The sequence below is a fragment of the Hemitrygon akajei genome, chromosome 11 (assembly GCF_048418815.1).
Source record: "Hemitrygon akajei chromosome 11, sHemAka1.3, whole genome shotgun sequence".
NCBI lineage: Eukaryota > Metazoa > Chordata > Chondrichthyes > Myliobatiformes > Dasyatidae > Hemitrygon > Hemitrygon akajei.
The window spans coordinates 119674960-119697381 of NC_133134.1; the positions used below are offsets into that span (position 1 = coordinate 119674960).

At 41.9% G+C, this 22422-nt stretch overlaps 1 protein-coding gene across 1 annotated transcript in view; it reads left to right on the forward strand.

Annotated features, from left to right (window-relative positions):
- Nucleotides 1-14270: 14270 nt before the first annotated feature.
- Nucleotides 14271-22422, forward strand: part of LOC140736380 (bactericidal permeability-increasing protein-like) — an 85478-nt gene continuing 77326 nt past the window's right edge. The window contains exons 1-2 of the mRNA XM_073062363.1: nt 14271-14486; nt 19773-19836. Coding sequence (XP_072918464.1) covers nt 14271-14486; nt 19773-19836 — 280 coding nt within the window. The remainder of the gene's footprint in view (nt 14487-19772; nt 19837-22422) is intronic.

The following is a 22422-nucleotide window of genomic DNA, read 5'->3' on the forward strand; positions in this document are numbered from 1 at the left end:
GGACAATTCAATTCTGCTGAAGGCAGTGCATATTTTCCACCTACAACCGTTCACATGACATGAATGAACTGAAAGAAAGCCGAAACTCTAGCTCCACCTTTCTGAATAGTTTCTGCAGACCCAGATGTCAGGAGCTGTAACCTCCACATTTGGATTATAATCAGCATGTGGAAAAACACACTTTAAATTCCATGCACTACTAATGACATCAACAGAAAGAAAATATATGAAATAGAGTGTGCAAACAGTAATTGTTGGCAAACCAATTTAAGCACTTAGAATGAGATTTCAAAATTTATTACATTTAAGTACATGCCTGACATTTCAAATGAACGGCACATAGCTATCTACACACTTTAGTCATAGGTGGTTTGAATACTGCATTTTGGGTAACCATATAACCATATAACCATATAACAATCACAGCACGGAAACAGGCCATTCCGGCCCTCCTAGTCCGTGCCGAACTCTTAATCTCACCTAGTCCCACCTACCCGCACTCAGCCCATAACCCTCCACTCCTTTCCTATCCATATACCTATCCAATTTTACCTTAAATGACACAACTGATCTGGCCTCTACTACTTCTACAGGAAGCTCATTCCACACAGCTATCACTCTCTGAGTAAAGAAATACCCCCTCGTGTTTCCCTTAAACTTTTGCCCCCTAACTCTCAAATCATGTCCTCTCGTTTGAATCTCCCCTACTCTCAATGGAAACAGCCTATTCACGTCAACTCTATCTATCCCTCTCAACATTTTAAATACCTCGATCAAATCCCCCCTCAACCTTCTACGCTCCAATGAATAGAGACCTAACTTGTTCAACCTTTCTCTGTAACTTAAGTGCTGAAACCCTGGTAACATCCTAGTAAATCGTCTCTGCACTCTCTCTAATTTATTGATATCTTTCCTATAATTCGGTGACCAGAACTGTACACAATATTCCAAATTTGGCCTTACCAATGCCTTGTACAATTTTAACATTACATCCCAACTTCTGTACTCAATGCTCTGATTTATAAAGGCCAGCGTTCCAAAAGCCTTCTTCACCACCCTATCTACATGAGACTCCACCTTCAGGGAACTATGCACTGTTATTCCTAGATCTCTCTGTTCCACTGCATTCCTCAATGCCCTACCATTTACCCTGTATGTTCTATTTGGATTATTTTCATGCTTTTAAATTGTTTCAATTTAAATTAGCTGAGGTCACATTGTGACTGGCACTTCTGCTATTGATCCAGTTTCAAGATGTCTGTTGTACTTCTGTTGTGCTTCAGTTTTTAGATGTGTCTGCTGTTTCTCCCAGCAAGTAGCCTTGCAGTCCGCATTGATCCTCTGATATTGATATCTGAATGAGCAAAACAAATTGATGAAGGTAGAACAGTGGATATAGATTTAAGTAAGGCATGTGACAAGGTTCCCCAAGATAGACTCTTCCAGAAAGTGATGAGGCATGGGATCCATGGAAGCTTGGTGGCATGGATTTGGAGCTGGCTTGCCCATGGAAGGCAGTGTGGTAATAGATGGAGCATACCCTACCTGGAAGTCCATGTTCCACAGGATCTGTTCTGGAACCCCTAGTCTTTGTGATTTTGATAAAAGACTTGAATGAGGAAGTGGAAGAGTGGGATAGAAACAGAGAAAACCTACAGCACAATACAGGCCCTTCGGCCCACAATGCTGTGCTGAACATGTACTTACTTAGAAATTACCTAAGGTTACCCATAGCCCTCTGTTTGTACCTATCCAGGAGTCTCTTAGAAGACACTATCATATCTGCCTCCACCACCGTTGCCGGTGGCCCATTCCACTCTCTGTGTAATAAACTTACCCCTGACATCTCCTCTGTACCTACTTCCAAGCACCTTATAACCATGCCCTTTCATGCTAGCCATATCAGTCCTGGGAAAAAGCCTCTGATTATTCACAGGATCAATGCCTCTCATCATCTTATACACCTCTATTAGGTCACCTCTCATCCTGCGCCGCTCCAAGAAGAAAAGGCTGAGTTCACTCAACCTATTCTGATAAGGTATGCTTCCCAATCCAGGGGGGTATGTAGGAGGGATAGTAAGTTTGCAGAAGACACAAAGGCTGGTGGTGCTGTGGCTAATGTAAAAGGATGTTGTAGGTTACAATGGAATATAGACAGGATACAGAGGTGGTTGGAGAAGTGGCAAGTGGAGTTCAATCTGGAAAAGTGGTCAGTGATTCACTTTGAAAGTTAACTTGAAAGCAAAGTATGGGGTTAATGACAGGATTCTTACCAGTGTGAAGAAACAATGGGATCTTGGGGTTCATTTCAATAGATCCCTCATAGTTGCTGCACAAATTGATCGGGTGGTCAAGAAATCGTATGGTGCATTGTCCTTCATTAATCAGGGGACTAAATTCAAAAGCCATGAGGTAATGTTGCAGCTCTATAAAACTGGTTAGATCAAACTTGGAGTACTGTGTTCAGTTCTGGTCACCTCATTATAGGGAAGACATAGCAGGCTTAGAAAGAGTGAAAAGGACATTTACTAGGATACTGCCTGGAGTAAAGAGCATGTATTATGAGGAAAGGTTGAGTGAGCTAAGGCTTTACTCTTTGGAGTGAAGGATGATGAGAGACAACTTACAGAGGTGTATTAAATTATAAAACGTGTAGATATAGTGGAGAATCTTTTCTCAAGGGGAGCAATGACCAACACCCGAGCACCCAGAGAACAACTGTTTAAGGTGAGTAGAGAAAAGTTTAGGGGAGATGTCAGAGGTACATTTTTTTTAACACAGAGAGTGCTAGGTGCCTGGAATGCAATTCCAGAGGTAGAGGCTGATACAATGAGGGCATTTAAGAGAATCTTAGATATGTGTATGGAAATGAGAAAAATGGAAGGTTATAGGCTATTTAGGAGGGAAAGGATAATTGACCATGGACACAAGAGATTCTGTAGCTGCTGGAAATATTGAGCAACACAAGACTGAGTACATTGATCATGGAGTAGATTTACAGTACATACAGCAGGCCAACACAATATTGTGGACCCAAGGACGCATACTGTTCTAAGTTCCAAATTCTATGAAAGATATGCTAGGCTCTGAAGCAACAGATTGTGATGGTGTCTATCTCTACTATTGCTGATGGTTCAGAGCACCTCATGGTGCCCAGTTCTGAGCTGTCAAATTTGTTCTGAAACTGTCCTATTGAGCAGGATTACACATGCATTTGAAACACAGTAAATACTCCAGTACAATCATCAGTTACTTCAAATGGAAGCAGAGGTATAGATTGTCTCTTGTGTCTTCCAAACAAAGCTCAGATGTGTGGTTACTTAGAAAGGAATTTAAGGTATAAATATTACTTAAAAGCTGCATATGCCAATTATGCAACCCTTTGACTCCTTGAAGTTCTTCATGAATAAAAAACCATTATGCTCACTAATGTCGATGTACAATACATGCCACACATAGGGAAATTACAAAATCCTTTATGTAATCCATAATTGGAAAAAGAATAATCTACATAAAAACAATGCATACCAAGGAATATGACAATGTGTTTTAATTTAACATTTAGTTACTTTCATTTAATCTAAGTTAAAAGTACAAAAGTCAGCTTGAATCTGTACCAATTTTAGAAGAACAAATCAAGATGTGATCTCAGCTGGTTTCCTTGGGGGTGAATAAAATGTATTAAATTTCTGGCAGTTTATGTTTAAGACCAGTCTACATTTGGGTGAGGTCCATTCTTTCTACATAAAGACATTTAAAGCCTAATTTTGAGAAATGCATGTCTAGTTTCTTCTACCGACAATTGAATACACTCATCAACTGCAGTCTGCACGTAGATAGGCATTAGTCAGTTCACAAAAACTCTCTATTGCCGTCGCAGTGCATTGTGTACAAAGCCAGGCAGAATTAAACACACTCTCAAAAATCATCTGTGCTGGAAGCAATAGAGTCATAGAGAAGCACAGCACAGAAACAGGCCCTTTGACCCATCTAGTCTGTGCTGAACCCATTTAAACTGCCTACTCCTATCAACCTACACTGGAACCATAGCTCTCCATACCCCTATCATCCTTGTACATATCCAAACTTCTCTTAAATGTTGAATTTGGACTCACATGCATCACTTGTGCTGGCAGCTCATTCCACACTCTCACAACCCTCTGAATGAAGATGTTTCCTCTCATGTTCTCCTTGAACATTTCACCTTTCTCCTTTAACCCATGTCCTCTGGTTGCAGTTCCACCCAATCTCAGTGGAAAAATCCAGCTTTCATTTACCCTATCTATACCCCTTATAATTCTGTCCACCTCTATCAAATCTTCTCTCTATCTTCTATATTCTAAGGAATACAATCCTAACCTATTCAATCTTTCCTTATAACTCAGATCCTCAAAACCCGACAAATCTTTGTAAACCTTCTCTGTACTCTTTCAACCTTATTTCCATCTTTCTTGTAGATAGGTGATCAAAACTGCACATAATTCTCCAAATAAGGCCTCACCAGCATCTTGTACAACTTCAACATAACATCCCATCTCCTGTACTCAATTGATCTAAGATGGCCAATGTGCCAAAAGCTTTCTTTACGACCCTATTTATCTGTAACACAACTTTCTATGAGTTATGCACTTGTATATCCAGATCCCTTTGTTCTATCACACTTCTCAGTGCCCTACCACTCACTGCGTAAAACCTGCCCTGTTTGGTCCAACCAAAGTGCAATACCTCACACTTGTCTGCATTAAATTTCATCTGCCATTTTCAGCCCATTTTTCCAGCTGATCCAGATCCCTCTGCAAGCCATAATAGTCTGCCTCGCTATCTAGTGCACTCCCAGTCTTGGTGTCATCTGCAAATTTGCTGATTTAGTGAACCACAGTATGATCCAGATCATTGATATGGATGACAAACAACAATGTACCCTGCACTGATCCCTGCAGCACTCCACTAGTCACAGGCTTCTGGTCATTGGGTGAATATTTATGACCACTCTCTGGTTTCTCCCACAAAGCCAATGTCTAATCCAGTTTACTATTTCATCTTGAATGCCAAGCAACTGAACCTTCTTGACCAACCTCCGTGCAGAGCCTTGTCAAATGCTTTTCTAAAGTCCATGTAGACAACATCCACTATCTTACCTTCATCTACTTTCTGGGTAATTTCCTCAAAAACCTCTATAAGATTGGTTAGACATGACTACCATACCCGAAGCCACGCTGACTATCCTTAATCAGTCTATTGGCTATGCAGATACTTATATATCTGGTCCCTTAGAATACACTCCAATAACTTTCCAACAACTGATGTCAGGCTCACTGGCCTCTAGTTTCCTGGTTTATATTTAGAGGCTTTTTTAAACAGCAGAACAACATTGGCTATCCTTCAATCCTCCGGTACCTCTCCTGTCACTAAGGATGATTTAAATATCTCTGATAGGGTCCTGGCAAATTCTACACTTGCCTCCCACAGGGTCGAAGGAAACACCTTGTCAGACCCTGGGAATTTATCCACCCTGATTTACCTCAGGATAGCAAACAACTTCTTCTCTGTAATCTGTACATGGCCCATGAAGTTGATGCCACTTCGCCATACTTCTATAGACTCTGTGTCCATCTGCTGAGTAAATACAGATGCAAAAAAATAATCATTCAACTTCTCCCCCATCTGTTTTAGCTTCACACATGGATTACCATTCTAATCTTCCAGGAGAACCAATTTTGTCCCTTGTAATCATTTTGTTCTTAACATAGCTGTAGATCCCTTAGAATTCTCCTTCATTTTGATGCTCAAGCAACTTCATGTCTTCTTTTAGCTCTCCTGATTTCATTCTTAAACGTTCTCTTGCATTTCTTATACTGTGCACCGTAAGCACCTCATTTGTTCCTACCTGCCTTTACCTGCTATGCATCTCTTTATTTTTTTTCTTAACCAGGTCTCAATATCTCTTGAAAACCAAGGTTCCCTACACTTGTTATCTTTACCTTTTATCCTAGCGGGCACATACAGACTTCGTAATCTCAAAATTGCACTTTTGAATGTCTCCCATTTACAAGGTACACCCTTGCCAGAAAAAAACCCATCCCAATTCAGGCTTCTCAGATCCTTTCTGATACCATCAAAATTGGCCTTTCTCCAACTTAGAATCTCAGCCCGCAGACCAGACCTACTTTTTGCATATTTACTTTCAAACTAATGGCATTATGGTCACTGTATGCAAAGTGTTCACCTAGACAAACTTCTGCCACCTGCCCTGTCTCATTGCTAAATAGCAGATCACACACTCTCTTGTTGGGACTTCTACATACTGATGAAGGAAACCTTCCTGAACATATTTGACAAACTCTATCCCTTTTACGGTATGGGAGTTCCAGTCAATATGTGGAAAGTTAAAATCACCTACTTTAACAAGCTTACGCTGCTTGCAACAGTTTGAAGTCTCTCTCTGCAAATTTGTTCCTCTAGATCCCTAATATTGTTGGGTGGTCTGTAATATAGCTCTATTAATGTCATCATACCTATCTTATTTCTCAGTTCCAACCATAACACCTCACTAGATGAGTTCTCCAGTCTGTCCTGATAGAGCACTACCGTGATATTTTCACTAATTATTAACTCCACCCCTCCTCCTCTAATCCCTCCCACTCTGTTGCATCTAAAACAATGGAACCCCAGATTACTGAGCTGCCAGTCCTGCCCCTCCTGCAGCCAAGTCTCACTAATAACTACAATGTCATAATTCCAGGTGTTGATCCATGCCACGAGCTCATCCATCTTTGTCTGAGGTCTTACCAGCATCTGTCTCCACTACCTTGCCACTATCTGTTCTGTCACTCTGGTTACAATCCCACTGCAACTTGAGTTTAAACCCCACCGTGCAGCATTAGGAAACCTTCCTGCTAGGATATTAGTTACCCTCCAGTTCAGGTGCAAACCATTCTTCTGTACAGGTCCCACCCCCCGGGAAGAGAGCTCAATGATGTAAAAGTCTTATATCCTCCCTCCTATCCCAACTCCTTAAACTATAAAACATAGGAACAGAATTAGGCCATTCAGCCCATTAAGTCTGCTCCATGATTCCATCATGACTGATCCCGGATCCCACTCAACCCCATTCACCTGCCTTCTTGCCATATCATTGGATGCCCTGACTGATCAGGAAATTATCAACTTCCATCTTAAATATACCACTGACTTGACCTATACCCCAGTCTGTGCAGAGCATTCCACAGATTCACTTCTCTCTGCCAAAAGAAATTCCTCCTTTCCTCTGTTCTGAAAGTTCACCCCCTTAATTTTGAGGCCGTGCCCTCTAGTTTTGGATACCCCCATTGGAGGAAGCATCCTCTCCACATCTGCCCTTTCAAGCCTTTTCATCATTCGGTAGATTTCAATGAGATCCATCTGCATTCTTCTAAATTCGAGTGAGTACATGCCCAAAGCTGCCAAGCACTCCTCATATATTAACCCTTTAGTTTCCGGAATCATCCTCATGAACCTCCACTGGACTCTCTCCACTGACAACACATCTTCAGTAACATGTTAAACTGTATAATCTTTCTAGTTATGGTCTCACTAGCATGACTCACGGGTAGCAATCTTGAGATCACAACCCTGAAGGTCCTGTCCTCTGACTTGGCACGTAACTCCCTGAACTCCCTTTGCAGAACCTCGTCACTTGTCCCACCTATGTCATTGGTATCTACATGGAACACGACCTCAGGCTGTTCACCAACATCTCCCACCCCCACTTCAGAATGCTGAAGACTTGATCCGAGATGTTCCAAACCCTGGCACCTGGGAAGCAACATGCTATCTGGGAATCTTGTTCTCATCCATAGAACCTCCTTTCTGTTCCCTTAACTAATGAATCCCCTGTCACTACAGTGTGTCTCTTTTCCCCCGTTCCCTTCTGAGTCACAGAGCCAGACTCAGTGCTACAGACCGTACCGCTCTAACTTCCCTCAGCTAGGTCCCAAAAACTGCCTCAAGTTTCTGCATTTTATACTTGGTCAGTGAACCTGAGTGAAATTCATTCCACTCAAGCTTCTGATCTCCCCAGTGGTTGGTGGTCAAAGCTCCTTTCTTCAGGCTTTTTAATAAAGAAACTTTGTGAAAAGATATTGCTGTTTCAAGGGCAAATAAAGAGTGGATGGAGATGAATGTCTTTCTACCGTGTGTGCTTCAATTTGAAATCCAACTTAACCCGTGGAGGAAATTATGTTACAAACAGCTTATGAACAGGAAGTTATGTTTGTACAAAACATAACTTCTGTAATATATTGTTAGTGGGCTGAGAAGTGGCAGATGGGCTTCAACCCAGATAAGTGTGAAGTGATTCATTTTGGTAGGTTCAATTTGAAGACAGAATATAATATACAGGTGTTCCCTGTTTTTTGAACGTTGGCTTTACGACACCTCGCTGTTATGAAAGACCTACATTAGTTACCTGTTTTCACTAACAGAAGGTGTTATCACTGTTATGAAAAAAGGCAGCAAGTGCCAAGCAACCAAGCTTCTCCCCCGGAACTGCATTCTAGCCGCCATTGCTTAAACACGTGCCTGTGAGCATCTGTGCTTTATGTCGATTTATTTTGTGCATCAGTTAGCAAGATGAGTTCTAAGGTATTGGAAAAGCCTAAAAGCGCGCATAAGGGTGATACACTTAGCGTAAAACTAGACGTAGTTAAGTGAGGATATAGTGAGTTTGGCTAAGGGTTTGTGGAAGTTGATGAAGATGATGTTGAAGAGGTTTTGGCATCTCATGACCAAGAACTGAGAGGTGAAGAGCTGATGAAGAGGAAAGGAAACCTAATTTGAATTGAAGCCTAACGCAGTAGCGACCCAAAAGTGAAGTCGTCCAGGAACTGAACGTGAAGCAATTGTGTGAGATTTTCGCTGGGAATGACAACGCTGCAATGATTGCAGAAAAGTATGACTTTAATTTTGGAAGGGTACATAGGTTTAGGGCTTATTTGCAGGATGGGTTGAGTGCTTACAAAGAACTGTATGATAGAAAAATGCGCGAGGCTAAGCAGTCAAGCATACAGTAGTTTTTCAAGCCTTCCACATCAGCCACAGCAGACGACAAAACTCGACTTTTGACATCGAGGCAGGCAAACATAGAAGAAGTTGACCTGCCTGCCGTGATGGAAACAGACAATGATGAGATAACACCCATCTTCCACCACCCCAACCTCTGATGACTCAGCCTAACACAACACCATCAGTGTGCTCGCTGTCTTCTCGATTCCGGTAAGTGAAACCACACTGGACGTACATTATTTCTACTTTATATAGACTGTGTATTTTTATGTGTTACTTGGTAGCTTCATAGCTTAAAGGTTACTGGAAAGAGTGTTTCTGCCGGGAGCACTTGCGCCGTGTGTTTGCCGGGAGCACTTGCGCCGTGTGTTTGCCGGGAGCGCTTGCACCGTGTGTTTCTGCCGCGAGTGCTGCTGAGAGCGCTTGCGTGAGATTTTCGCTGCGGTGGACAGTTCTGCAATAATTGCAGAAAAGTATTCCTACATTATATAGGCTGTGTGTTTATCAGATCATTCCTGCTTTTATTACATGTTACTGTTATTTTAGGTTTTATGTGATATTTGGCATGATTTGGTTGGTTATTTTTTGGGGTCTGCGAACGCTCACGAATTTTTCCCACATAAATAAATGGTAATTGCTTCTTCACTTTATGACATTCTGTCTTACGAAACATTTCTACCTTCGAATAGCGGGGGAAACCTGTAAATGGTAAGACTCTTGGCAGTGTGGAGGATCTGACAGATCTTGGGGTTCGTGTTGACAGTGTTGTTAAGAAGGCGTATGGTATGTTGGCATTCATCAACCGTGGGGTTGAGTTCAAGAGCTGTGAGGTGATGTTATGGTGATATAGGTCCTTGGTTAGACCTACTTGGAGTACTGTGTTCAGTTTTGGTCACCTCTCTACAGAAAGGATGTGGATACTATAGAGAGAGATTTACAAGGATGCTGCCTGGATTGGAGGGCGTACCTTATGAGAATAGGTTGAGTGAACTTGGCCTGTTGTCCTTGGAGCGATGGAGTTTGAGAGGTGATCTGATAGAGGTGTATAAGATGATGAGGGGCATTGATTGTGTGGATAGCCAGAGGCTTTTTCCAAGGGCTGAAATGGCTAATACGAGGGGGGATAGTTTTAAGGTACTTGGAAATAGGTACAGAGGGGATGTCAGGGGTAAATTTTTCACACAAAGAGTGGTGGTGCGTGGAATGCGGTGCCAGTGGTGATGGTGGAAGCAGATACAATAGGGTCTTTTAAAAGCCTCTTTGATAGGTTCATGGGGCTTAGAAAAACCGAGGGCTATGTGCTAGGGAAATTCTTGGCAACCTCTCGAGTGGTCGGCACAACATTGTGGCCAATGGGCCTGTAATATGCTGTAAATTTCTATGTTCTATGTTAAAACAAACTGCATACAAAATGATTAGCACGTCTAGAGGCAAAATACTTCTCACCTGAGGTCTACAATGTCAAAATTCACAACTGAAGCTAGAAGTCAAATGATCATTAATGTCTTTGGCAAAAGAATGGACTCTCAGAGACTATTCTTCAATCAGTCTTACTGCACAGTCTTTAACTGTCCACACTTCAAAAATGTCATCCTTGATGATGTACTTAGCTCGTGGTATTGCCTGATAATGAGAATGACAGTTGGGTGAGGTACCTCTCAAGTGAGTTGAGCTCTCTATATACGTCCTCCAATTTACTATAGTTATGAATAGGGACAAAATTCACTAAGGTAACTTTGGATTGGGAGAGGCTCCTGCTTTGTGATGCACTGTACTTCATCTGCATACATCTGCCTTCATACAACAAGAAGGATTCTAACTCTTGCTCTACGCTGGACAGGTTGCTTGCAAATGTGTCAAGCACTGCAAAGCTGTCTTTGGCTACGCCTACAATTTTCTCTTTCATATAGATACTAATTTCACAGGGTCTGAGGTGGCCTGGGCACCCATTCTCCAGGACATTAGCCGTACAGGTGCTGACGGTGGGCTGATGAGTGCCATCAAGGCAGACTTCATCCACTATTACCATTTCGCTGCTCACATACCTTATGTCTCTGCCAAGCAACAGGAGAATGTCAGCAAAAGAATCAATTGGGGGAATCCTGTCAGCAATATCCTTTAGACATAGATGACCACATGCATCTTCAGGGGTTGAGATTTCATCCCTGTTGCTGGCAAGATGATCCCACTCAATGAGAGTCGGCAGGGGTAAGTAGACCTCCCCACCTATTGACCTTGACAAATCCACCAGCTCTGCTCCCAGTAACTTTGGATGTTCCAGAAAAAGTCTTTAGAATGTTTGGGGAAGTAGCTACATCTAATGGATGTTCAGCTGGCTCCCATCATGCTCTGCTGCTGGTGTTCTGGAACCAGCAGCCCAGGATGCTGGCCCTGAATTTACAGCTGTATCTGTATCTAATTCTTCTGCTGCACTGTGTGTCCATCCTTGTTCTGCAATATATTGTTACTGCTTCTCCAGCTCTCCTCGTTACTCTCCCCAGATTCTCCACCACTCTCTGGATGCCTGTCTGGTCCATATTCAGAATGACTCGGCCTCAGCATCTCACTCAAATTATTGTCCAATGGTGATTGATCACCACGGCCAGGTGCAGTGAGTGAGGGCTGTGCAATTGGTTCTGCAGTAGCTTCTGTTGCAAAGTGAGCCACCGATGCGCGGTGCACTGTTCAGCCCTTGTGTTCATTTATTAAGTGGTGAACACCCATGAATTTCCAAGTTAGGTGACCCTGGGAACTTCACTTTCTATCTTAATTGAGGGTTCATCCTTCTTTAGGTTTGAATCTGAAGTAGAGAATGCAAGTTCAGGAGCACCATGAAAAAAAATTGGTGCGAAGTATAACAGAAAGTTGGTCCCTATCCTTGTCTGCTGCGTTGATTTCACTCTCTGTGGAGCAAACAAGTCCTATTAGATGGCTTGCACCAATGGTCGGTTCTGCAGTCACTCTCTCAGAGAGACGATCACTACTGTCTAAGTCAGCTGCTGCTTCGTATATCTGCTAGGGCAGCCTCAGCTTCATGTTCCTCCTTGAGCACACTCAATGTAGCCTCTATACGAGCTTTCTCCATGTCTATATGACCTTTTACCATCAGCATTTCAACTTTGCACTTAGCATACACTGCTTGCTGATTACATTGATTGCTGTTTACACAATCTACAGACTCACACTCAAGGACGTTACAATTCATGCTCTCAGTATTAGTTGTATTTTCTTATTTGCACAGTTAATCTTCTTTTACACATTGATTGCTTGTCAGTCTTTATTTAATTATAATTTTGCATAAATCCTTTGTATTTCTTTATTTGCCTGCAAATGTTAGTAAGAAAATGAATCTTAAGGTAGTATATGGCAATATACTGTATACAGTACATACTTTAATAATAAATTTAGTTTGACTTTGTCACAAAGGATGCAAATTATGTAATGCATTTTGAACTTTCTTTAAGGGCGAAGCTATCTGTAAAGTAAACAAAGGACTTATAAATTTGGTTTGTATACTTTCTCCATCAATCATTAAGAAAGCTGGCAATGCAATAAATAAGTTTACAGAATTTATCCCATGAAATTTCTCCAGTTGTCAAAGTGGGCTTCCAGCTACAAGACAGAAGGATTTGCAGCATTCTCTTAAAGATATTTTGATCACTGAACTCATAAAACAAAGAAAAGTTACACTGACTTTATATGCACAGGAATAAAAGTTGCATTGAACGCTATGTAGCAGTGACAGCTGTGACTGTTTTATCAAATAATATGAAACTTATTTAAGATCAGTAGCATTAGATTATACATCAAATGCTCTGAAGATTAAAATATATTTGGAGAATAAAATATATTAGTGATAATAAACTTCATTCTGATACACTTGAAATATGACTATATCAACCTCACCAGCTATGATGAAAATATATGGAAAGTCTCTTTTACAATCCTGAAAAAAATATTTGGGATGAATCGTGAATTTAAGTTAATCGTTCATAATGCACTTTGGTTCACTTTCCATTTGAGTTGCCACTTACAGACCACGGACTTGCAGCCCAAGTACAACAGTGCTCCCAAGGATCTTGCCATTTACTATATACTTTACTCTTGTATTTCACCTTCTAAATGGTAATGAACGTTGGCAGCTTCAGTATCAGCTTCAATTACGTGCAACACACATAAATTGCTGCAGGGACACAGTAGGTCAGACAGCATCAGTGGAGGGAAATGAACAGTCAACATTTTTGGCTGAGACCCTTCATCAGGACTCAATTATGTAGAACGCCTCATGCCTCAGGACATGCCAAGTCACAGACAATTAAGCACTTCTGAAGAGAAGTTACTGTAGTAGTGAAGGCATCATATTGACATTTCAAGCAAACAGCAAAATGTTACTGACAATACATTGAGTTCTGGCACTAATGCCATTGACCAAGAGGAAAATCTGATCAGAGAATTATCAGACTTGCCTAATCTTCTAGAAGATGGGATATTGAGATCTATTATGCCTGCTCTGATAGCAAAAAGAGCTTCGTGCAAAACAAAATCAGCTTCAAGCGATAGAAACCACAAAAGTGAAACGAGATTTTTTTTATTACAGCAAAAGGCATTCAAAAATTTTCGAGGGACAGCAACGGAAAGGGTAAGCAGTTTCAAGTTGCTGGAAGCCAACATCTCCGAACATCTATCTTGGGTTCGACATAAGGATGCAATTACAAAGAAGGCACATCAGCAGTTATATTTCATTAGAAGTTTGAGGAGATTTGGTATGTCACCAAAGACTCCAGCAAATTTCTGCAGATGTAATGTGGAAAGCATTGTAACTGGTTGTATCATTATCTGGCATGAAGGGGCCACTGCACAGGATCAAAAAAAGCTGCAGAGGGTTGCAAACTCAGCCAGCTCCATCATGGCCACCAGTCTCCACAGCATCAAGGACATCTTCAAAAGGAAAAGGCTCAAGAAAGTGGCCTTCATCATTAAGGACCACCATCACCCAGGATATGCCCTCATCTCATTACTAACATCAGGGAAGAGGTACAGGAGCCTGAAGACATACATACAATGTTCTGGGAACAGCTTCAACACCTTGTACAAAGATGGCAGCAGTGAATCATGGTGACATTCAGAAGGCTAAGCACAATCTACGTTAATTTAACTCTTTGAAATTACACTCACTGCAATCTGCTGCATGTAATTTCCCTTGAAGCAATGTATTTTAAATTGATTCAATGAGCTACAGACTTCACAAGATTCTGAACGACTTGGCGGACTTAACTCTCAAGCAAGCAGGTGCGACACTTTTCAGTAGACAAACGTTCATTGCCATGGCCAGTAGTGAAGCAGGAGGTGATCCCGTGATTTCAGTCTCTGACGCCAACATGCGAGTAGCCTTCAGGAGGGTGAACCCACAAAAAACATCTCGCCCAGACGGGGTACCTGGCCAAGTAATAAAGACCTGTACTGATCAACAAGCCAAAGTGTTCACTGAGATCTTGAACCTCTCATTTTGATAGTCTAAGGTACCCACCTGCTTCAAGCAGGCTTCACTGAAACCAGTGCCTAAGAAGTATGTGGTAACCTGCCTCAATGACTACCACCCAGCAGCACTTATGTTCACAGTAATGAAGTGTTTTGATAGGTTGGTGATGAAACATATCAACTGTTTGAGAAGTGATTGGGATCCAGTCTAACCTGCCTACTGAGGCAACAGGTCCATAGTAGGTGCCATCTCATTGGCTTTTCACCTCAACCCTGGAACTCTGGACAGAAAAGATGCATACATCAAGATCAAACACGAGGAAATCTGCAGATGCTGGAAATTCAAACACCAACACACACAAAATGCTGGTGGAACACAGCAGGCCAGGCAGCATCTATAGGGAGAAGCACTGTCGACATTTCGGGCCGAGACCCCTCGTCAGGACTAACCGAAAGGAAAGATAGTAAGAGATTTGAAAGTAGTGGAGGGAGGGGGAAATGTGAAATGATAGAACACCGGAGGGGGTGGGATGAAGCTAAGAGCTGGAAAGGTGATTGGTGAAAGTGATACTAAGCTGGAGAAGGGTAAGGGTCACGGGACAGGAGGCCTCGGGAGAAAGAAAGGGGGGGAAGCACCAGAGGGAGATGGAGAACAGGCAAGCAACTAAATATGTCAGGGATGGGGTAAGAAGGGGAGGAGGGGCATTAACGGAAGTTAGAGAAGTCAATGTTCATGCCATCAGGTTGAAGGCTACCCAGCCGGTATATAAGGTGTTGTTCCTCCAACCTGAGTTTGGATTCATTTTGACAGTAGAGGAGGCCATGGATAGACATATCAGAATGGGAATGGGACGTGGAATTAAAATGTGTGGCCACTGGGAGATTCCGCTTTTTCTGGCAGACCAAGCATAGGTGTTCAGCGAAACGGTCTCCCAGTCTGCGTCGGGTCTCACCAATATATAAAAGGCCACACCGGGAGCACCGGACGCAGTATACCACACCAGCCGACTCACAGGTGAAGTGTCGCCTCACCTGGAAGGACTGTCTGGGGCCCTGAATGGTGGTGAGGGAGGAAGTGTAAGGGCAGGTGTAGCACTTGTTTCGCTTACAAGGATAAGTGCCAGGAGGGAGATCGGTGGGAAGGGATGGGGGGTACGAATGGACAAGGGAGTCACATAGGGAGCGATCCCTGCAGAAAGCAGAAAGGGGGGGGAGGAAAAGATGTGCTTGGTAGTGGGATCCCGTTGGAGGTGGCAGAAGTTACAGAGAATTATACGTTGGACCTAGAGGCTGGTGGGGTGGTAGGTGAGCACAAGGGGAACCCTATCCCGAGTGGGGTGGCGGGTGGATGGGGTGAGGGCAGATGTGTGGGAAATGGGAGAGATGCGTTTGAGAGCAGAGTTGATGGTGGAAGAAGGGAAGCCCCTTTGTTTAAAAAAGGAAGACATTTCCTTCGTCCTGGAATGAAAAGCCTCATCCTGAGAGCAGATGTGGCAGAGACGGAGGAATTGTGAGAAGGGGATAGCATTTTTGCAAGAGACAGGGTGGGAAGAGGAATAGACCAGGTAGCTCTGAGAGTCTGTAGGCTTATAATAGATATCAGTAGATAAGCCATCTCCAGAGATGGAGACAGAAAGATCAAGAAAGGGGAGGGAGGTGTCGGAAATGGACCAGGTAAATTTGAGGGTAGGGTGAAAGTTGGAGGCAAAGTTAATTAAGTCGACGAGCTCAGCATGCGTGCAGGAGGCAGCACCAATGCAGTCGTCGATGTAGCGAAGGAAAAGAGGGGGACGGATACCCGTATAGACTTGGAACATGGACTGTTCCACAAAGCCAACAAAAAGGCAGGCATAACTGGGACCCATGCGGGTACACATGACTACACCCTTGGTTTGGAGGAAGTGGGAGGAGCCAAAGGAGAAATTATTGAGAGTAAGAACTAATTCCGCTAGACAGAGGAGAGTGGTGGTAGAGGGGAATTGGTTAGGTCTGGAATCCAAAAAGAAGCGAAGAGCTTCGAGACCATCTCGGTGGGGGATGGAGGTATATAGGGACTGGATGTCCATGGTGAAAATAAGGCGGTGGGGGCCAGGGAACTTAAAATCATTGAAAAAATTCAAAGCATGAGAAGTGTCACGAACATAGGTGGGAAGAGATTGAACAAGGGGGGATAAGACAGTGTCAAGGTATGCAGAAATGAGTCCAGTGGGGCAGGAGCAAGCTGATACAATAGGTCTACCTGGACAGGCAGGTTTGTGAATCTTGGGTAGGAGATAGAAATGGAAAGTGCAGGGTGTGGGAACTATGAGGTTGGTGGCAGTGGATGGGAGATCCCCAGAGCTGATAAGGTTAGTGATGGTATAGGAGACAATGGCCTGGTGCTCCTTAGTGGGGTCATGATCAAGGGGTAAATAAGAGGAGGTATCAGAGAGTTGTCGCTGTGCCTTGGCCAGGTAGAGGTCAGTACGCCAGAGAACAACAGCTCCCCCCAGGTTTTATAGTGAGGTTGGGATTGGTGCGGAGGGAGCGGAGAGCAGAGCATTCGGAAGGAGTTAGGTTGGAATTGGAACACGGTGCAGTGAAGTCGAGACGGTTGATGTCCCATCAGCAATTAGCAATAAAGAGATCCAGAGCAGGCAGAAGACCAGAGCGGGGTGTCCATGAAGAGGAGGAGGGTTGAAGATGGGAGAAGGGGTCATCGGTGGGTTTAGGAGAGTCCTTGCCAAAGAAATAAGCTCGGAGACGGAACTGGCAGAAGAAGAGTTCAGCGTCATGGCGTAAGCGGAACTCACTGAGGTGTGGGCGAAGGGGGACAAAGCTGAGGCCCTTACTGAGGACAGAGCGCTCTGCCTCAGAGAGTTGAAGGTCGGAGGGAATGGTAAAGACCCGGCACGGATGAGAGATGGGATCAGAGGGGGGAGGGAGGCTGGTAGTGTCAGTGGAGAGGGAAGGGTTGGGGTGAGAGGAAGATGGAGCCTCTGAGGGCCCAGGAGCTAACGATGGGATCTGAGGGAGAGGGGATTGCATAGTGGTGGTGGGGGAAGGGGATACGGGAGTCACAACCGCAGCATGTGAAGACCCGGCCTGGAGTTCAAGGCTGGAGTCGCAGTCGATGGTTGCGCAATCGCTTTGAAGCTGCCCATGGTCATTGGAACACGCGATGATGGTGCTGGAGTCTGGTTTTCAATATGCCCTGGGTTGCCGTTGATGGTGCTGGGATCCGGATTTTCAATATGCCCTGGGTTGCTGGGGTAGCCAAGATCAGGATGTTCTTCTTCAATGACAGCACAGCATTTATACCACCACTCCCTCAAAACTAAACAATTACCTTCAAGACCTAGGCCTCAATACCTCCTTGTACAATGGGACCATTGATTTCCTCATTTGCAGAGCGCAGTCAGATTGGATTGGCAACAATATCTCCTCCATGATCTCCATCAGCACAGATGCACCACAAGGCTGTGTGCTTAGTCCCCTACTCTACTCACTTTACACTTAAGACTATGTGGCTAAGGACAGCTCCAATGCCATATTCAAGTTTTCTTTCTTTTTCTTTTTCATTTTTAAAATCTTTTTATTGGTACGTAATCAGCAACAGCTATAAAATGATACAAAACTTTAACAGATTAATATGCATACAATTAATAAAGCTGAAGAAAAGAAAAAAAACTGATCTTGAAATATAAAAATGGGAAAAAAATTTATGTATAGAAACAAGAAGGAAAAAAAAGAACCCCATCTGACTAAGAAAAAAAACCCACTAACTATATAAAAAAAACATTAGGAATCAACCCCCCAGAGCAATACGTTTGACCATCATCTAATATATTTAAAAAGTCATCAACCGTCATTTCATATTTATATAAAAAAAATAAAATTGGAAGAAAACCATATAACTTAATTCAAATTAAATGATAATATTTGGCAAGAGGACCCCATCTTCTCTCAAAATCAAATTGAGGATCAAAAGTTCTACTTCTGATTTTTTCCAAACTAAGACATAACATCACTTGAGAAAACCATTCAATTAATGTAGGGGAAGAAATATCTTTCTATTTTAATAAAATAGTCCTTCTAGCCAGCAGTGTAACAAATGCAATTACACGTTGATCTGAAGATGAGATACCCTGAATATGATGCAGAACTATTCCAAATAGAACAGTCAATCTATTAGGTTGTAAATTAATTTTCAGTGTTTTAGAAATTGTAGAAAATAAAGATTTCCAAAACGATTTTAAAGAAGAACATGACCAGAACATATGTGACAAAGTAGCTATTTCAGTTTTACAACTATCACAATAGTTACCTATACTAGGAAATATTTTAGATAGTCTCTGCTTTGTTAAATTCTTTCTCTTTTTCAATATTTTTATTGATTTCTTACATAAAAAATACAGAGTACAGTTGGATATATAATATATATATATATATCAATTATAATATATTGGAATCACAAATATAGTCTTATTACCCCATATCAATATAAATTAAATTTAAACATAATACTGAAAAAAGATAATTTTATTATACAAAAAAATCCAAACCCACCACCAGAAAAAAAACAACACACACAAAATGCTGGTGGAACACAGCAGGCCAGGCAGCATCTATAGGGAGAAGCACTGTCAACGTTTCGGGCCGAGACCTGTCAGGTCCTGACAAAGCGTCTCGGCCCGAAACGTCAGCAGTGCTTCTCCCTATAGATGCTGCCTGGCCTGCTGTGCTCCACCAGCATTTTATGTGTGTTGTTTGAATTTCCAGCATCTGCAGATTTTCTCATGTTTGCACCAGAAAAAAAACAGCTGTTTGGTTAAAAAAAAGAAAAGGAAAAAATCCTTATCATATAATAAAACATATTATTAGCTAACATCTGTGCTTAATAGTGTTACATACCCCGTGGGTATCTTGTGACTGTCTTATGACCATGATGTAACTGAATATCTGGTGAGCATGATGTAACGGCCTTGTGATGGTGGGGTGATGCAATTTCCCACCAGTGTGAGGTCACATGATGTAATTTTCCCGCTAGCGAGAGGTCATGTGATGGCCTGTTTCAACAGGTATAAAACGGGAAAGCCTGCTGTGACGTAGGTCAGTTTGTGGTTTAATTCGTCAGTTACTCCGTTATGCTGCATATTCGTTTCATGACGCAGTTTTGTTTTAAAGTGGAGTTTTACTTTCTACTATAAGATGTACTGGCAGTGTTTGAAACCACTGCCAGTTGTGATTTGGTTTCCACCTTTGCAATTCAGTTGGAGAGTGAAGAATTTATCGAAGTATGGGAACCTGAAAGATCGAGTAAAGTTGGTGTCGGCGGTAATACAGGATCAACCTTATTGGATCTTCATTCCGGAATTAGTAACCTGTATCCGAGATAATCCTTGTTGTAAGAGCAGAAAGGATTGGGACAGCGTTATTTGTCAAGGAAAGGTCAGTTCCTTTAAGCCATTTTTATTTCCTTCATCGTAAATCCTTCGGGCAAGGCATATTTCGGCTGGGATCAGCAGTAACATCACGTCGTTGAGGAATTCATTATTTCAGGGAAGTCTCTCCTAATTGACTGTATAAATCATTTTGGACTTTCGCATTTATCACTTTTAGAATTGTGTTCGCATTTATCGCTTTAAGAACCGTTCGAGTTGCCGTATAGCAGTTAAATTCTGGTTAAATTAGTTGTTTGTTTGTTTACTTTTCTTTTTTATTGAGCAGTGTTTAATAAATGTTTTATTTGTTTATAAAAAACCTGTCTCAATTCTATATTCACTGTTGCTTTATCATAACAATAGCAAATCAAAGATTTTGAAAATAATTAATAAAAGGTCTCCACAATGTTAAAAAATCTTGTCTAGGTTCAGAAATTGAACGGTGAATCTTCTCTAAATTTAAACATGACATAACATCATGTAACCAATGAGTATGAGTAGGCGGAGTGGCATCTTTCCACTTAAGCAACAATGCCCTTCTGGCTATAAGAGAAATAAAAGCCAAAATGTGCAAATCATGTGTCTCCAAAATACTATCATTTCCTCCAACAATACCAAATAAGGCAGTCAAAGGATTAGGTTTAAAATTTACTTTAAAAAGCACCAACAAAGTTTGGAATACTTCCTTCCAATATTTTTCAAGACTTGGAAAAGTCCAAAACAGATGAATTAGTGAAGCTTCTCCATTGTTACATCTATCACAATAGGGAGATATATCAGAATAAAAACGAGATAGCTTTTCTTTAGTCATGTGGGCATTATGAACCACTTTAAGTTATAGAAGGGAATGACAGGCACATAACAATGAGATATTAACCAATCTAAAAATTTCATTCCAAGTATCCTCTGAAATTGAAATCTGTAAATCTTGTTCCCAGAGATTTTTAATTTTGTCTAAAGGAATATTTCTCAGTCCCAACAGCATACCGTAAATATTAGATATAAATCCATTATGGAAGGGTTTCAAATTAAAATTTGTATCAAGTAAATTCTTATCTGTGTTGGTGCATTGGCCTAGTGGATAAGGTATCAGTCTAGTGACCTGAAGGTCATTGGTTCAAGCCTCAGCTGAGGCAGCGTGTTGTGTTCTTGAGCAAGGCACTTAACAACACATTGCTCTGCGATGACACCGGTGCCAAGCTGCTTGGATCCTAGCGCCCTTCCCTTTGCCAACATTGGTGGTGTGGAGAGGGGAAGCTTGCAGCTTGGGCAACTGCTGCTCTCCCATACAACCCTGCCCATGCCTGCGCCCTGGAAACTTTCCAAGGCGCATATCCATGGTCTCACGAGATTAATGGATGTCTATCTATTTAAATTCCTATCTGGACTTTTAGGAAATGTATGTACTTGAGAATGCAAAAAGACTCTAATTTGTAAATATCGAAAAAAGTGGGTTTTGGGTAGGCTATACTTAGCTGACAGTTGTTCAAATGAAGAGAAACTATCTCCAACAAACAAATCCTGAAAACATTTAATATCTAATCTATTCCACTCTTTAAAAACTACATCAGTCATAAAAGCTTTAAAAAATAGTTAGAAAGAATGGGACTGGAAAGTGAAAAACACAATAAACCAAAATATTTTCTAAATTGTGCCCAAATCCTCATAGTGTGTTTAACTACAAGATTATCAGTTAAATTACTTAAAGATAAAGGAATTGAGGATCCAAGAAAAGAAATGATAAAAAATTTATTAACAGAATTAGCTTCTAAAGAAACCCAGACCGGACAGTCTTCTCGATTGATATAAGGACATTAGCCTGGAGGATGTGGAATCGATATGGGTAGAGCTGCATAACACGAAGGGGCAGAAAGCGCTGGTGGGAGTTGTGTACAGGTCACCTAACAGTAGTAGTGAGGCTGGGGATGGCACTAAACAGGAAATTAGAAATGCGTGCAATAAAGGAACAGTAGTTATAATGGGTGACTTCAATCTACATATAGATTGGGTGAACCAAATTGGTAAGGGTGCTGAGGAAGAGGATTTCTTAGAATGTATGTGGGATGGTTTTCTGAACCAACATGTCGAGGAACCAACTAGACCAGGCCATTCTAGATTGGGTATTGAGCAATGAGGAAGGGTTAGTTAGCAATCTTGTCGTGCGCGGTCCCTTGGGTAAGGGTGACCATAATATGGTGGAATTCTTCATTAAGATGGAGAGTGACATAGTTAATTCAGAAACAAAGGTTCTGAACTTAAAGAAGGGTAACTTTGAAGGTATGAGACGTGAATTAGCTAAGATAGACTGGCAAATGATACTAAAGGGTTGATGGTGGATATGCAATGGCAAGCATTTAAAGATCGCATGGATGAACTACAATTGTTCATCCCAGTTTGGCAAAAGAATAAACCAGGGAAGGTAGTGCACCCATGGCTGACAAGGGAAATTAGGGATAGTATCGAGTCCAAAGAAGAAACA